This window comes from Orycteropus afer, unplaced genomic scaffold (assembly GCF_000298275.1).
Source record: "Orycteropus afer afer isolate SDZICR_OR568_19922 unplaced genomic scaffold, OryAfe1.0 scaffold00809, whole genome shotgun sequence".
NCBI classification, from domain to species: Eukaryota; Metazoa; Chordata; class Mammalia; order Tubulidentata; family Orycteropodidae; genus Orycteropus; species Orycteropus afer.
This window is the reverse complement of record NW_006922396.1, coordinates 348,772-366,413: the sequence shown is the minus strand read 5'-3', so window position 1 is coordinate 366,413 and position 17,642 is coordinate 348,772. Positions and strand designations below refer to the sequence as shown.

At 43.0% G+C, this 17,642-nt stretch overlaps 2 protein-coding genes across 2 annotated transcripts in view; one reads left to right on the top strand and one right to left on the bottom strand.

Moving 5' to 3' along the window:
• The first annotated feature begins 3,435 nt into the window (after nucleotides 1-3,435).
• Nucleotides 3,436-4,089, top strand: SFT2D3 (SFT2 domain containing 3). The gene has a single exon (XM_007957847.1). It carries the CDS (start codon nucleotides 3,436-3,438, stop codon nucleotides 4,087-4,089), a length of 654 nt encoding a protein of 217 aa, XP_007956038.1.
• Nucleotides 4,090-9,771: 5,682 nt separating this feature from the next.
• Nucleotides 9,772-17,642, bottom strand: part of WDR33 (WD repeat domain 33) — a 106,715-nt gene continuing 98,844 nt past the window's right edge. The window contains exons 20-21 of the mRNA XM_007957846.1: nucleotides 12,412-12,627; nucleotides 9,772-10,001 (exon numbers count right to left, since the gene is read on the bottom strand). Coding sequence (XP_007956037.1) covers nucleotides 9,772-10,001; nucleotides 12,412-12,627 — 446 coding nt within the window. The remainder of the gene's footprint in view (nucleotides 10,002-12,411; nucleotides 12,628-17,642) is intronic.

Below are 17,642 nucleotides of genomic sequence, written 5' to 3'. Positions count from 1 at the left end.
AGGCCACACCCCTAGGGAAACTCCCTTTCAACAGACTGGCTGCTAAAAACATAGTCATCTGATCCCATCATGGGAACAACCACACCACAACAGCTCAAACCACACAGAATTGTGGCCCAGCCAAGTTGACACACAGCTCCAACTATCACACAGGGAAAATTAAAATACCTGGGTTCTCCCTATAGTACCCCTCAATGACCAAACCTAGCTGGGTGTCAGGTATTAAGTCTGGGAAACTCAGCACTGCCTCCACACCCAATACAAAGGAGAACAGGGAAAGAAATGGTGGTCTGGGGCAAATGAGCCAAAGACTTACACAAGAGTAAACTGTTGTACAACTTTTCTGTTGTTATTGTTGTTGTTAGGTGCCACTGAGTCAGCTCCAACTCATAGTGACCCTACACACAACAGAACACTGCTCAGTCCTGCACCAGCCTCACAATACTTGCTATACGAGTCCATCACTGCAGCCACTGTGTCAATACATCTTGTTGAGAGCCTTCTCCTTTTTCGCTGACCCTCCACTTTATCAAGCATGATATCCTTCTCCAGGGAATGGTATCTTCTGACAACATGACCAAAGTAGGTGAGACAAAGTCTGGCCCTTCTCATTTCCAAAGAGCATTCCAGCTGCACTTCTTCCAGGACAGATTTCTTAATTCTTTCTGGTACTTTCAGTTTTCTTTGCCAACTTTTCTGTGCTATACTTTCTGCACACAAAGGGCTTCCATGCATGTCATATTTTAAGTACGCAACAGGTGTTTATGAAGTCCAGCAAAATAGGTATGCTTTTCAACCAACAGCTTCAGGAAATATGGACAAAGTTTTCAAGCATCTTGTCGCTTTTGTTAGGTGCCATCAAGTTGGTTCAGACTCCTAGTGACCCTATGTTCAACAGGATGAAACACAGCCCAGTCCTGTACCATCCTCAATTGTTGCTATGCTTGAGCCCCTTACTGCAGCCACTGTGTCAATATATCTCACTGAGGATCTTATCCTTTTACAATGACCCTCTGAGGATAAAGATTTTTGCTTTGTAGGCTTGATTACATACTGCTAACATAAAACTCAAGTATTTTTAGTTAAAATGCCATTTATTTAAAACCTGGCTTCAACATTGTGCTGTAATTAACTTGTTCTCTAAGTTATAGTTCCTGCTGCATCCTGTTATCTAGGACACTGCTACCTATGTCAATAAAGGCTCCTAGGTTGGACTTTAGGAGCTCTGGTGGTGTAGTGCCTAAGACATTTGACTGCTAACCAGAAGGCTGGTGGTTCAAACCCACCAGACACTCCTTGGAAAGAAGATTGGGCAATCTACTTCCTTAGTGATACCGCCTCAGAAACCCAAGGAGGGGTCACCATGAGTCAGATCCAACTTGATGGCAATGAGTTTGGTTTTGGTGGTTTGGGTCAGACTTTAGGACTGGCCCCCTGGGCTTTGAGAAACAGCAATGGAGCCTCCCAAGGATTACCTGACTGCTGGGGACTCACAGGAAACATCCCTTTCTTAATTAACCACTGCCCTATCTAACTTTTAGAAAATTGTTAACTAATCTTGCACGTGTGCTGTCTCTTTCCAATAGTATAAGAACCCCTGATCAAAGCGCTGTGCAGAGCAGGAGTTGCTGGAGTCACTAAAACCACATCCTTCTCTCACTGATGCACCTCTTAAGTAAATTCTCTTTTCCTTGAACTCTGGTGTGGACTACTGGCTGTGCTGCTCGAGTCAGACCCTGGCATTTTTCAGATTACACTTCTGCTTTACCAAGTACAATATCCTTCTCCAGGGACCTGTCCCTTCTGACATCATGACCAAAGTTCAAGAGATGAAGTCGGGTCATTATCACTAAGAAGTACTCCAAATGAACCTCCACTGATATATATTTGTTCATTCTTCTAGCAAGCCATGGTATATTCAATGTTCTTCATCAACAGCACAACTCCAATATATCAATTCTTCTGTGGTCTTCTTTATTCATATGTGCATGAGCCTATTAGAAATATCATGAGTTGCATCAGGTGCACCTTAGTTTTCAAAGTGACACCTTTGCTCGTAAATACTTTAAAGAGGTCTTTTGTAGCAGATTTGCCCAATGTAACACATTGCGTGATTTTCTAACTGCTGCTTCTGTGAGCACTGACTGTGGATCAAAATAAAATGTCATCTTTCACAACTTCAACCATCTCCAATCTTTACTGCACTGGAAGTGAAAGGTGAGCCCACTGGGGCAGACCAGTCCCATCCTAAACGAGAGACACTCTTCAATGAGCTGGCATAATCTGGAACAATAATTCACAACTGGGAAGGATGACAACTCACAGAAAGTATGCCTGAGCTGAGCAGGCCAAGAATAGAACAGGAACACAGAGGGAGTACTAAAGGGTGTGACCTGTGTAATAAGCAAAGGTCAGTATCATCATCAAGAGGCTCTGAGAACTCCTAAACCATGTAGTAGCCACCTCAAGACAAACCAGGAACTAACTGCAATGTGGACCTCGGCTTGTCGGTTCGATGGAAGGGGAAGCCTCTGGTAGTTAGGAGACCTAGACCCAGAGATGTCACAAACAGGGAAGAGCCGAATCTACAAGACAGGACCAACAAATCTTGGATGTAGTGTGCAAAGGAGTCAAGAGTGTCCACAGCTGTGGGCTGAAATCAGAAACACGAGGAGGCTGGTGGGGGGTATTGACATTTTCTTATCACCTCCACTGCCTTCCCAAATAAACCATCTAAGTCCTGAAAATCTGAACTTCTAAAAAATTCAGTCTTTAATTGGGAGATAACTGGAGATTTACATGAAGTTGTAACAAATAATGTAGAGATCTAGTGTGGCCATATAGCTTCCCCCAACAATGTTATGCTATGAGCCGTCCAGTCCGACCGACTCATAGTGACCCCTCCTTGGGTTTCAGAGGCGTTATCTCTATGGAAGTAGATTGCCCAACCTTCCTTCCCAGGAGTGGCTGGTGGGTTTGAACCACCAGCCCTCTGGTTAGCAATCAAGTGCCTTAGGCACTACGCTACCAGAACTCCTAATAGCATCTTGCAAAACAATATTACTATCGGGATTATGACATTTCTGCAGTTAAAAATTAATTCCTATCATCCCAAGACAATCTTAAACGCCCGCATAGCAACACGCATACACACAAACACACACCCCAAACGTTTTAAGGCTCATATACTGTATCCAGACGGTAACAATGCCAACTCATAACAAAGAACCTGGTGAGGAAACAGGAAAGGCAAATCCAGGATGGCTGGCAGAATCTCACAATCAGCAGCCCTGGCATTTTCACCAAGACGCCCAGGCCTGGCCCCTTCCGCCGCACGCGCCCAACCAGCCAATAGCAACCCGAGAACAGAGCCGCTTCCGCCAATTACTCCAGAAAAGACGCGGGGAGGGGCGGAAAACTCCCCGCTCCGCTAAAATGGCGGGTCTCTACCACCAGTTGCAGGTGTACCTGACACAAACCAAATTGGGCGGGTCAGCGGCCGCGGTACCGCTGCTCGCCGAGAACGAGACAGAGGAGCCCGCGGTGGAAAACAGACCAGCAGACGCGTGGCTGGGCCGCGTGACCCTCCCCTGGATGTGGGCGCGGAACCCCACAGAGCCGGCAGCAGCGAGCTCGGAGTGCCTTCCCAGCATGACGGGTGCGCAGCGGCTGGCGATGAGCGGCGTGTGCCTGCTGCTGGCTGCGGTATGCTTCGGCCTGGCAATGCTATACACGCCCCTGCTGCTTCTGCGCGCCCGCAAATTCGCGCTGTTGTGGTCACTGGGCTCGGCGCTGGCGCTGGCCAGCGGCTCGCTGTTCCGGGGCGGTGCGGGGTGCGGGCGGCTGCTGCGTGGCGAGGAGGCGCCGTCCCGGAGCATGCTACTTTACGCCGCCGCGCTAGGCGCCACGCTGTATGCGGCTCTAGGCCTGCGTAGTGCGGCGCTCACGGTGCTAGGCGCCTGCGCGCAGATGACCGCGATGCTCGGGCTGCTGCTCCGGCAGCTCTTTTCGGGCAGTGGCACAGCGCTGCGCCTCGGCCTCGGGCGTCTGGTCCCGGGTGCCGGCCTAGCTAAAGCACTACCTGTGTGAGAGGTCGAAGAAACGAGGAGCCCGTTTTGGAGCCTCTGGCCTGGCCAAGCACTGCGTTGTCCCCAAGAACACCCATTGGCCACGCAGCGACGCACACTCTCCGCAGGCCATGTGCAGAATGAGCGGCCGTTTGTTACTGAAACATGAACACTTAGGGAGCTTCGATTTCAGCACCCAGTGCTCTGGAAACTCAAGATTTTGCCATTGACTTGGTGATATGCTGTGAAATACCTATTACAAGTTGTTTTGCATTCACCGTGGTCTTAGAATGAGCGGAGTTTAAGAAACAAAACTCTTCGGTTTTACTAGCTGGTTTTGTGATTTTCCTCATTTATGTTTTACCTTTTGTCATTTAAAAAAGGCAGTGGCCAATTGTAATAGCTATGAGTCGGGGCCGACTAGACAGCACCTAACAACAACAACAACAACAACGTTAGCTTTTACCCTCCTTCCTGTGTCGTCGTCCCCCCCCTTTTCCTTTGTTTGCTGTATTTAAGACACTACATGGACTGACTCTGGCCGCAACAAAGGGCTCAAGCATAGCAACTATTGTGAAAACGACGCAGTAGCCGGGAGTACTTGTTCTGTTTTACAGAGGGTCGCTGTAAGTCGGAACCCACTCGATGGCACCTATATATTTAAGGCTTGGAAATTATGGGGCTTGGGCAATCTACTTCCGTAGTAATACTGCCTCAGAAACCCAAGGAGGGGTCGCTATGAGTTGGGTCTGGACTCCATGGCACCTAAGAACAACAAGGTGGCTAGGAGCTCTGGTAGCATAGTGCCTAAAGCATCTGATTGCTAACCAGAAGGCTGGTGGGACCACCAGCCACTCCTCAGAACAAAGACTGAGCAAACTACTTCCCTGGAGATACTGCCTTGGAAACCCAAGGAGGGGTCACTGAGTCGAGACTGACTGGATGGCAGTGTTTTGTTTTTTGTTTTTTTAAAGTGGCCTAAGGCATTTGACTGCTAACCAGGATAGCAATTCAAACCCACCAGCTGCTCTGCAGAAGGAAGATGGGACTGTCTACTTACAAAAGGTTGGCACTCGCCCAGAGGCTCCCATAAGAGTTCAGCCTGGAAGGCCCTATGGGATAATTCTACTCTTCTCATGTGGGGTCTCTATGAGTCGAAATTGACTCAGCACCTAACAACACAGAGGCATCAGAAGCACTTTAATAATGATTGAGCCACTGGATTTTAAAAAGCACATCTATTTTAGTTAAGATGGTTAACCACAGCTTTTTCTTCAGTTAAGAGAAATCATCAATATGGTGCCTTATAACATTAAAGGAAAATTAGTTTTGTATTAGACAACGAAAACAATGGACCAAAGGGAACATTTTTGTGTTCCAAGGAACATGAAAATCTAGTAAGGTACATGTAAATGGTGGCTTTCTCCAATGCTTAAGCTCTTTGTGTGGAACTGGGCTAGGAAGTCCTTGGAGATAGGAATTTTACATCCAAACTTTGCATATCATATATATGATGGGAGCCATGGATTTCTACAAGGCCTAATTGTCATTCTTAATATATAATGATCTGCCTTTTAAATTGTAGTTTACAATTTGTATGGTGACCTCAAATGTTTTGCCTATCTCATTGCCCAATGCCCTTGTTGAGAAGTTTATTGCTTATCTTAATTTCCTGTAAGAAAAGTATCCTGATGAGTCCAGAAAACTTCTGTGTTTTGTCAATAGCCATATAGTAACTACAAAGCATATGTATTTAGAATTTTAAATTCTATACCAATAAAGGAGCTCTGGTGGTACATTGCCTAAGGCATTTGACTGCTAACCAGAAAACTGGAGGTCAAACCCACCAGTTGTTCAGTGGAAGGAAGATAGGACAATCTACTTCCGTAAATATTTATTGCCTCAGAAACTCAATGAGGGTCACTATGAGTCAGAATCGTCTTGATGGTAGTGGGGTTGGTTTTGCTTTGGTTGTCAACTTAAGGATATGTTGATTGCTAAAGCAGTATAAATTACATTAAGATGGTTTGAGTGAAGATGAGGTAAAACATTCTGGGAACCATTAGCCCACATAAAATTTTACAGTTGAATTTTCAAGCAGCCTAAGGCCATACTATATTCAGTTCCTACAAGCACAAAAGCAACAGATAAACACATTTATTTATTGTATAGGCTAATGGAGAAGTGAGAATTTCCAGGCATGTAGTCCAGCCACTTCAGGCAGGCTCCATTGGAGTTTTACACCTAGACAAACTGGCCAAGCCCCAGAGAATGACCGGGGTGGGGTGGGGTGGGGGATTCTATGCCAATGGTTCTCAATCTTGACTGTACATCTAAGCGACTGGAGGACTGGAGGAGCCAAACCTCAGATCATTTAAATGCTGTCTGGGGGTATGATCCAGGCTTCAATAGTTTTTAAAGCTCTCCTGAACCATAAGCCCATGGTTCAGGCATGGTTAGGAGCTTCATTTCTGTGTATTGGTTTGCTTACTGTGAAAATAATTGATGTTTTCTGGGACTAGGTTCCAATGTTTGCCTTAACAGGGTGCTGTCAGGCAGCACTGCCTCTTCCAGTGTATGCTTAGATTCCTAGGTCCAGCAGTGTGAGCCCTGTTCCAGAAAGTAAGACTGATGTGACCCACATCTACTAGAATGTTGCAGGCTACTCCCCACCCCACCACACAACTCTTGTCCTGGTATCTGTAAACAGGGCTACATTACCTCAAGAGGGTGCTTGTAAGAGCAAATGCACTGTTTCAAAGAGTGATTTATTTTTCAATATTGCCACGGGCTGCTCTATCAAGACTAACATACTCTGTAAGAGGTCTGGGAATAAGGAAATCTTTCTAGTCCCGCAGTTACGTTTATGGGAGCTCTGCTGGCGTAGTGCCTAAGGCATTGACTGCTAACCAGAAGGTTGGCAGTACAAACCACCAGCCACTCCTCGGAAGGATGACTGGGCAATCTACTTCCATAGAGATACCACCTCAAAAACCTAAGGAGGAGTCACTATGAGTCGGAATCAACTAGACAGCAGTGAGTTTGGTTTTTTTAAGTTACATTTTCATTCTAGTAGTTCTTAGAATGGTCATGGTTTGCATGGCTTAAGATTGAATTTTTATGTTGATGCTATTACATTTTTTAAATCACACTTTAAAAAAATTCCCATCTTTTAAAGAATTTAAGCATTATAAAATTCAGAATTCAAAGCATTATATATGTATTTCGACACTGATGGTTTAAAATGTCATATATACATACACATATATGTATATAAATATCCTAATGGGAGCTCTGGTAGCATAGTGTCTAAGACACTTGACTGCTAACCAGAAGGCTGGTGGTTCAAACCCACCAGCCACTCCTTGGAAAGAAGACGGGACAATCTACTTCTGTAGTGATACTGTCTCGGAAACCCAAGGAGGGGTCGCTATGAGTGGGGTACGACTTGACAGCATATAACAACAACAAGAAGTATTTAATAAATGTATAATGTAGACAACAGGTTTGTTTGGTTTTTTTCCTCTAATTGAATTTGTTCTCAAAATATGATCTGATTTGCTAACTGAGGTACTATGTTTTTAAAGTTAAACCCTAACTGTTAAGATAATAAAATTCTTGCCACATTAAATCTCTGGAAGCGAAGCCTAAGTTAGACAGGGTCGCTGGATCCCTTTTCAGCTTCTCAGAATTTACTGTTTCTCCTTTCTGGGAGCTCTGGTGGCATAGTGTATAAGGCATTTGACTGCTAACCAGAAGGCTGGAGTTTAAACCCACCAACCACTCCTTGGAAAGCAGATTGGGCCATCTACTTGTGTAGTGATATCACCTAGGAAACTCAAAGAGGGGTGGCTATGAGTTGGATCTGACTCCACAGCAGTGAGTTTGGGTTTTTTGGTTTGTTTGTTTGTTTCTAAACTACAACCAAACTCACTGCCGTCAAGTCAAAACTAACTCATACTGACCCTTCCTTGGGTTTCTGAGGTGGTATCTCTACAGAAGTAGATTGCCTAGTCTTCCTTTTGAGGAGTGGCTGGTGGGTTTGAACTGCCAGCCTTAGGCACTACGCCACCAGAGCTCCTAAGCTACAACAGTGGATGGCAAATAAAGAAAGCCCATAAACAGAAAGCAAACTTGAGCCTCCTAATAGTGTTTTTACAGTGCAGTGCTGATATATAAGCCATTTTTAATTTCAAAGAAAAATAAAGATTATTCATTTGGAGTCTCCAAGTTCTGACATCCCAAAAAAGCAGTGTGTGTGGTCTCAGTCTTTCTACAGAAATAAGTTGTTGTTGTTGTTGTTATGTGCCGTCAAGTCGGCCCTGACTCATAGTGACCCCTCCTTGGGTTTCCACCGCCAGCCGTCTGGTTAGCAGGCAAGTGTCTTAGCCACTATGCTACCAGAGCTCCCCAGAAATAAGTTTGTGTGTACCATTTTTTTACATTGATAGAGAACCACTGGGGAGATCTTTATGTATAATTTTACATCTGTGTCAGTATCCCTTTCTTAAGCAGCCATTAAGACTTCCAGCACCACTAAACTTGCCTGTCCAATGACAAACTAGAGGTGACTACAGGGCTGCACCTACAGTAAAGCTTTCTCATGAAAACAAAGGGTTAGTACAGAAAATACAATGGATTATCTCAAATTGGACTTTTGGTTTCCAATCTAAATTGGGCCAAATTTTATTTAAATTCATTTAAAACAGAAGGAAATTTATTTAAAACTAAATTATTTATTTAAAATTGAAGGAATCTGTCATGGACAGAAATTCCCCATATAATGTAAGTTAGAACTGACTTCTGCCTTAAACATTTGTATTCCACATCTCTAGTATAAATAGGAAAGAAATTACTGAACCATTTTCCACATTTGGTAATATTGTGATACATTCCTTTTCAACTCAAGTAATTTGTGAAATTATTTATGGTCACCAAAAACTGACTTCAGTCAAGTTCCTCTTCTCATTAGAAACAAAGTAAAGTCGAAGGTGAGGTCAGTAGGAGATTCACCCAAGAGAGAGTTTCTACTTGGATTTTCCATCTTCCAGCATATGTCAAAGGCTTTGAACTTACTTCAAACTAGGCCAGAGTAGTTTTAACACATTTCTTATTCTATAATAAAAACAGTGTGATAGAATGACCGTATGAAAATGTGTGTAAAAGCAAAAATGAGTTTAGATAACTTAGGGATTCCCATCAAGTGAGTATTTCTCAGCAATAGTGTATGCCACTTAGCAGATCATGTTCAGTGGACACTAAGTATTTCCTGAATGTAAGCACTACACGACTAGTTGCGTTCTGTTAATTCTTGCGTAAATCACATTCTGTATTCATACAAAAACAACATTTTTTTTCTCTGACAAACTGTACATATAGAAGTAATTTCCAATGAGACATAAACCTAAATTTGTACAGGTGCTCCATGTCTCATGACACTAAAAAAAATTCCAGCTTTTATCTTCACAAAACAATGCAGAAGTTAGAGCACTGAGGGTGGACAGAACAAAATAGGCCAGCTACTACAAATAACCAGCAGCAGTCTCTTAATCTTGAGGACCTCATCAGGGACTCTTGGATTCAGTTACCACAGAAAAGAGTTCAAGGATACCATGGTGCAGGCTTCCTTTTGTTTGTGTTGGTGAGGCCACAAGAAGTTCTTAAATACTGTCCAGAGAGGTGTAGCGGTACCCAGCCCCAATTTCTACCGGCCCCTTCCACCACCCCTTGAAGATCCTCGCCTTGGTGGGCCAGAGTTCATGTTACTCCCTCTACCCCAGTTACTCCCACTCCTGCCCCCTCTAGAAGGGGTACCACTGCCTGAAGAGCCCCCAAAAGGTTCATCTCGGTGGTACCCATCATGATGATCTCCATCCAAGGAGCTGGGACGCCCGGATTTTGGCACTCTCTGGGATGGTCCTGGGCCCCCTCGGCCTGAAATGAAACATTGATTTCACAGGTAATTTTCTTGGTAATAGACAACGTTTATCAATACCTCATGGTACAAACAATTACTCTATGGTGGCAATGGTACACTAGATCTTTCCTTAAAACAGTAAGTTTCTTAGGACAGTAGCAGTGGCCTTCTGAGCACTGAAAAATGTGCCTTGGAAACCAGCTGATTACAGGTGACTGATTAGACTTCATCCTCCATGGAGCTCCTTTTGAGCTCACCTCATTCCCATGCTGGCTTGAGGCCATGCTTCTCAGCTCTAAATAGACCCAAATCCCCAAGGCTCTGACAGAGAGGATGGGAAAACAGAATACCTCTGACCTCAGGGCTATTTTGAGGGAAAGTTTGAGAAGTATTGACTTTGGAAGCAACTACTATACCAGACCAGTTGCTATCAAGTTGATTCCTGGTGACCCCATGTGTGTCATAATAGAACTGTACTCCATGGGGTTTCTGATGGCTGGTTTTTCAGAAGTAGATCACCAGGCTTTTTCTTGCAAGGCAACTCTGGGTGGATCCAAAGTTCCAATCTTTCGGTTAGCAGCCAAGTACATTAAACTTTTATACCACCTAGGGATTTCTTGGTTCCTTGGAAGCAACTAAGATCTCCAAACTGTTGATAATGTTAATTATAGTTGTTTCAACCAGCATCAGTATTTACTGGTGACCGTGCCACTACCTTGTGGATTATTTTTCCTAGGGATAATTTTGTTTCAATCTTAGACACACAAAAATAATAAAATTCTGTATTGCTAACATGGGAGCTCTGGTAGCATAGTGGCTAAGGCACTTGACTGCTAACCAGAAGGCTGGCGGTTCAAACCCACCAGCCACTCCTCGGAAGGAAGGTTGGGCAATCCTACTTCCGTAGTGATACTGCCTCGGAAACCCAAGGAGGGGTTGCTATGAGTCAGGGCTGACTCGATGGCACATAACAACAACAACAACTAACATTGCTAACATATATTAAGTTTTTTTCTCTCATGGGTATTGCAATTAATGTCATGAAACAAAACGTGTATTAACTGTTGAACAGAAAACAAATTTACTCTGTAAACTTTAACCCAAATCACAATTTGAAAAAAAATCTTTCTCATGAAATGATATGATTTTGCCATGTCTCCCATGGTAAACTTTTGTTTTATCTTAAAATTTTTAATGGAATTTAAAACCAATTGTGCTGAAGAGAGATAGGAAAGCTACCAAAAAAAATCAGCTTCTCAGGAAGCTTCCACTTCAGGATGCCTGGGCAGGCAAGTTGTCTGCTAGCCCATCATTTCCACACTATCCAGAAATCCTCAGGCAACAGTCCTACAGTAGTGTCATGAGTACCCACAAAAGTCCAAAATTTTATCACAGTGACCAGCAGCAAACTGCATGTCTGGACAGGAAAATCTACTGATGATACATTAGGGTAGTTTCTGAGAGTTTTGCTCTGATAAAGAACCAAACATCTGTCAAGACCAAAAATAAGAAGTTTCTAATGGCAGGACTATAAAAAGCTAAGTCAGTTAACTGGGGGATGAGCACAAGAGCAGTCTTTCTAACATACAACTTTCCTAGGCTAGCCTAAGACTGAGTTGTAGTTAGCATTTGGTGGCTACTGGTCTGGCTAAAGGTTAGTCCCACTTACAAAATAAAGATCCAAAGTACCGAGCTGTAGAAATAATCTACCACCTCTGGGGAGCATGCCTCCAAGATCAAAATCCCAGAGGTCTTTGCAATGCATGGCCTACAGTGTTACTTCTGAACCCAGGCTATAAAGCAATATAGAATCTGAGAGAGAACACCCTCAAGGGCTTCAGAGCAGCCACTGATAGAAAGCAACAGGAGTCTCACAGGAAATGACCTCAGCAGGGAGAGTAGTGAGGCACTACAAACAGGAGAATTGAAACTGTGAATGAACCTGGGACTCTTGGAAGCACGTGAAGGATGTGAAGAAGACTTGCACAGGGGCTGAGCTCTTTTGGTCACCCAAGTGAAACACCACAGCATCTGTGCCATATTTGGGAATATGCCCTTCTTCCACAGTTCACACCCTGTGAGGATACAAAAAAAAAACCTCACTGCCGTCTAGTCAAACACGACTCATAGCAACCTCTCCTTAGGTTTCCAAGGCATTATCACTACGGAAGTAGATTGCCCAACCTTCCTTCCAAGGAGTGGCTGGTGGGTTTGAACCACCAGCCTTCTTGTTAGCAGTCAAACGCCTTAGACAGTATGCTACCAGAGCTCCTCCTGTGAGAGTAGAATAGAAAAAGAATCCTAACAACCCTATTAGGTGAGAGGTGGAATAGGCATATACCTGGTGGGGCTGGCCTGCAGATGAAGTCTCCTGTGGCAAAACTCTGGCAAACACAACAGCTGGAACTTTGATCACTGGCCTCTTACCTTTGCTGCCTCGATCCTCTGAAGGCCCACCAGGTGCTTCCATTTCTCTGTGCTCAGAGGTTCCTGGCCCATCATGCCAGGGGCGCTTTCGGGGTGGCAGTGATGCCATGTCCATGCCTTGGAGAGAAGAGGACCGTTCTCTGCTGGCTGGGGAATGACCATCATGAGAAGGATGATCTGGGCGGGGAGCATCCCGGAAATGTTCATGACCTGGACCTGAACAACATGGATTTGTGAGGCTAAGGATCTGACAACCTCATTATATTAAATTTCAGTATAAAGTACAGTTGCCATATTTAAGCAGGTGGAAATTACACTGTTGAGAATGAGTAGGACTTGAGAATCAACACTTATTCATGCAGGAAAATTATTTTCTGAAATACCAACTAAAGGCCAGGCCCTTTGGTTTAAAGTCACATCAAGAATGCATAAGAAGACTTCCAGTAAGATAGAAGAATAGGTAGACAAGCAACACGGACTCTCCTCAATAAAGACAACAGAAACCAATTGACAGAGATACAGAAGATAATCCTAGAACCCTGAACTTTGAAAGGAACTATACAGAAGTGGATTAGGCACCAACTAGTGGAAAAACCTGAACGAAAACAGTGAATACAGAGATGGTCAGAGCTACAGGCTGTCAGCTACTCTGACAGGACCAATAGCCTGAATACTTCCAAGTGGTGTTGGTACCTGAGAATTAACCTAAAGATCAGCCCTGGTCACCAAGGGCTGAAGGGACAATTGTGCTGGTGGCCTATGACTAGGAAGGGAAACAGCAAGAGGGAGGCAACCTGAACTATGGACTTTCCACCATCCAGAGGGTGCAGGCATTTTGATTGTTTACACATGGCAGCCATTTTGGATATTTAAAGTGTCTGAGGGTGCAGCATTTTGAATGTTTACAAGCGGTGGCCATCCTGGATATATAAAGTGTCCGACGTTGCAGCTATTTTGAATCTTTACAAGTGCCAGCCCTTTTGGATTTTAAAGTAACAGCATTCTCATTCAGATTCCAGGGACCTAAAAAAAGACTCTGTTTGCTAAGCTCAGAGGGAACATATGAGAGACTGACAACAGGAAAGGAAAAAGGTGGTGAGTGTATGTTAAGTGCTGTCCATTAGCAAACAGAGGAGCACAGCACACTACCCTACTTACATAGATAACATACAAAGAAAACGAAAATTGTGGGCAAGTCACTCCAACATATAATCACCAATTAAATATAAACACAAAAACATCACAATGCATCGGAGACAATAGAGCATCACAGTCCACACAAAGAAGCAAGATAAAGCAGGAGAAACAAGGGCTCAAGATACAGACCCAAAACATTCCTGAGGAAGACGCAGCATTGGAACTCCCTGATAAGGAATTCAAAATAATTATATTTAGGTATCTTCAAAGGATTGAGACACTCATCAAGGAAAACACAGAGAAAACCCTAGAACAATATTGAAAGACAATACAAGAACAAAATGACAAAATAAATGAAAAATTAGAAATGATAGAAAATTTACACACAGAAACGCAGAAGATTAATACTAAATTTTCAGAAACAGGTAAGACACTGAATGAGCAAAGTAGTGGAATTAAATCGATGGAAGACAGAATTAGTGAGATTTAAGGTAAATACCACAATACTTCTTTGGAAAAGGGATCAATCAGAAAAAAGACCAAAACAAAATGAAGAAAGCCTAAGGTTCATGTGGGATACCATCAAAAGGACTAACGTACATGTCAATGGAATTTCAGAACAGGAAGAGACAAAACCACAGAGAAAACTGTCAAAGATTTGTTGGAAGAGAAATTTCCTGGTATGATGAAAGATGAGAATATATCCACTCAAGTCCAACAAACCCCAAACAGGATAGAACCCAAAAGAAAATCAAGACATATCATCATCAAACTCACCAAAACCAAAGACAAAGAAAGAATCCTGAAAGCAGCACAAGAAAAATGAAAAGTTACCTACAAGGGGCAACCAGTAAGACTAAACTTGGATTTCTCGGCAGAAGCCATGCAGGCAAGAAGACAGGTATATATAAAATCCTGAAAGAGAAAAATTTCCAACCAAGAATTAGGTACCCAGCAAAACTGTCCCTCAAATATGAGGGTGAAATTAGGACATTTCCAGATAAGCAGAAATTCAAGGAATTTATTAAAACCAGATCAACCTTACAAGAGATGCTAAAGGGAGCCCTTTGGACAGAGAAGCAACAACAGCACACAACAACTGACCATTATCACACATGATAACATAACCCAGAAACCAACACAGCTATGGAAGTATCCAAAGTAAATAAGCCTACAAGATTGTCAATAGGGAACCAGAGACACCAACCTACAAATGAGGACAACTACAAACCAAAAAGAGGGAAGAAAATCTGTGTCGTTACAGAACTTCTAGATGGTAGGGAAGTCAAGACAACTACAAGACAGAACGGACTGTTCTACACTTGGGAAGAAAACTATAAATCACAGGGTAACCTCAAAGAAAAATGATAAACCTTCACATCAAAATAAAATAAAAAAGAGGGCCAGCACAAATATTTACCAAATACTAAAACAACAGCAACAAAGGAAGTGATAACATGATTCATAAACAAAAAGAGCTCAGCACAGAAAATTATATGGAACCAAGAAATCAACACCACGAAGAAGCACATAACGAAAATGACAGCAATAAATTCATATTTGCTAATAATTACACATCTGACAAGGGACTTATCTCTAAGATTTATAGAAAACTCCAATGCTTCAACAGCAAAGTATTAACGATCCAACTGAAAAATGGGCAGAGGATGTGAATAGACACTTCACCAAGGAGGATATTCAGGTGGCCAGTTAATACATGAAGAGATGCTCACGATCATTGGCCATCAGAGAGATATAAATCAAAGCAACAATGAGATAACATCTCAGCCCAGCACTGATGGCAAGGTTCAACAAGACAGAAAATAACAAATGCTGGTGGGGATGTGGAGAGATTGGGACTCTCATACACTGCTGGTGGGGCTGTGAAGTGACACAACCACTGTGGAAAGCAATATGGCGATTCCTTAGAAAGCTGGAATTGGCGATACCATTTGACCCACCAATCTAGGTATATATCCTAGAGAAGTGAGAGCCAAGACAGGAACAGATATATGTACACCCATGTTCATTGCAGCACTATTTACAATAGCAAATAGCAAAAAGACGGAAACAACCTAAGTGCCCATCGGTGGAAGAGTCAATGACCAAACTATGGTACATACACACAATGGAATGCTATGCAGCACTAAAGAAGAAGGCAGAGTCTGCAAAATACCACATAATATGGATGAACTTGGAGGACATTATGCTGAGTGAAATAAGTCAATCACAGAAGGACAAATAAAGTATTAGTTCATTGCTGTGGAGGGTCAAAGAAAGGTTTATATATGGAGGGAAACTTTCTTTGTTGGTTGTCAGGGGTATGACAGGAAGGGAGGGAACACTGCAAAAAATAAATAAATAAATTGATCCATGTCACTTTAGTTTTGTGTATTTCACTATACATAAATTATATTTCAATAAATTGCATTTAAGAATGCATAAAAAGTTTCACAGCCAGCTACCCAGAAGGACCGAGTAGTTGAACTGGTGGGCCCAGGACCATAGTCACAGGGGACATCAAGATCAATTAGCATAACATACTACACAAAACATTGTTCTACCTCCTGCTTTGGTGACTGGTAGATCTTAAAAGCTTCCAAGCAGCCATCTACATGCAACGATGGGTCGCTCCTTGTCCAGAGCAAAGAAGAATGATTTATGGAAAGATTTATGGAAGCAATTAGTCCTAACGACTGGTACATTATGCGATCCACAGCCTATATGACTATGAGACCAGAAGAACTAGATGGTGCCCAGCTACCACTGTCATCCACTTGGAAGGGATGTAGGAGATCCTGGATAGAGAGGGAGAACAATGTGGAACAAAACTCAAAATCATTTGGAAAAAAAAGGGGGGGGGACCAGGCTTGCTGGTCTGATAGAGCCCAGTGGAACCACTGAGACTATGGCCCCGAGCTGCCCTTTAGGTCTGGAATTGAACCCACACCTGTGGCTTCCAGACAAACAAAAGACAGGCATATGAGTTGAACATTTACCTGACGTACATACACTCACAGGAGAGAACAATCATGGGAGAAAGAAGGGCTATTTATGCAGAGGGAGACAGCTCAGGGGGCAAGAGTGCATGGAGGGATGGACACAGGGAAAAGGTGACTGTCGGGAGGAAGAGGGAGGGGAGCTGTTGCATTGGGGTAAATCGTAGTCAATGTCATGAGACAAAGTGTATGTGAGCTGCTGTATGGAAAGTGAATTCGCTTTGTAAATTTTCACCCAAATCACAATTAAAAAAAAAAGGGGGGGGGGGAAGAATGCATAAAAAGTTTCAAGATTGGAAAATAACCAAACCAAACCAGTTGCTGTTGAGACAATTCTAAATCATGGTGGCTATCTGTGTATCAGAGTAGAATTGTGCTCCAGTGTTTTCAATAGCTGATATTATTTTGGAAGTCGATCACCAGGCTTGTTTTCCATAAAAATTAACATATCTCCTAAAATAGGAGGAGGCGGATAAGGTGAGAGTCTATAGAACATCTTATTCTCAGGATAGCTTTGCACCTTTAAAATTGACTGAGGACCTCAATGAGATTTCATTTATGAGAGTTGTATCTACTAATATTTACCATACTAGCAATTAAAATGGGAGCTCTGGTGGCCTAGCGCCTAAGGCATTTGACTACTACCCAGAAGGCTGGTGGTTCAAACCCACCAGCCACTCTTTGGAAGGAAGATTGGGCAATCTATTTCCATAGAGATACCGCCTCAGAAACCAAAGGAGAGATCACTATGAGTCGGGACCAACCAGACAGCAGTGAGTTTGAGCAATTAAAACAGAGAAAATTTTAAATTCTTTAACTACATTTTCCAAAACAAAAGTGTTGTTGTTGTTATGTGTCGTCGAGTCGGACTTGACTCACAGAGACCCCTCCTTGAGTTTCTGAGGCAGTATCACTACGGAAGTAGATTGCCCCATCTTCCTTCCAAGGAGTGGCTGGTAGATTTGAACCATCAGCCTTCTGGTTAGCAGTCAAGTGCCTTTAGGCACTATGCTACCAAAGCTCCAAAACAAAAATAGTTTAGTGAAAATTATAGCACTGTTTTATATTTAGAGTAATCTCTCTAATACCTGGCTT

Excerpts from the sequence above, each read along its gene's own strand:
- SFT2D3 (XM_007957847.1), top strand. The coding sequence starts at position 3,436 with ATGGCGGGTCTCTACCACCAGTTGCAGGTGTACCTGACACAAACCAAA.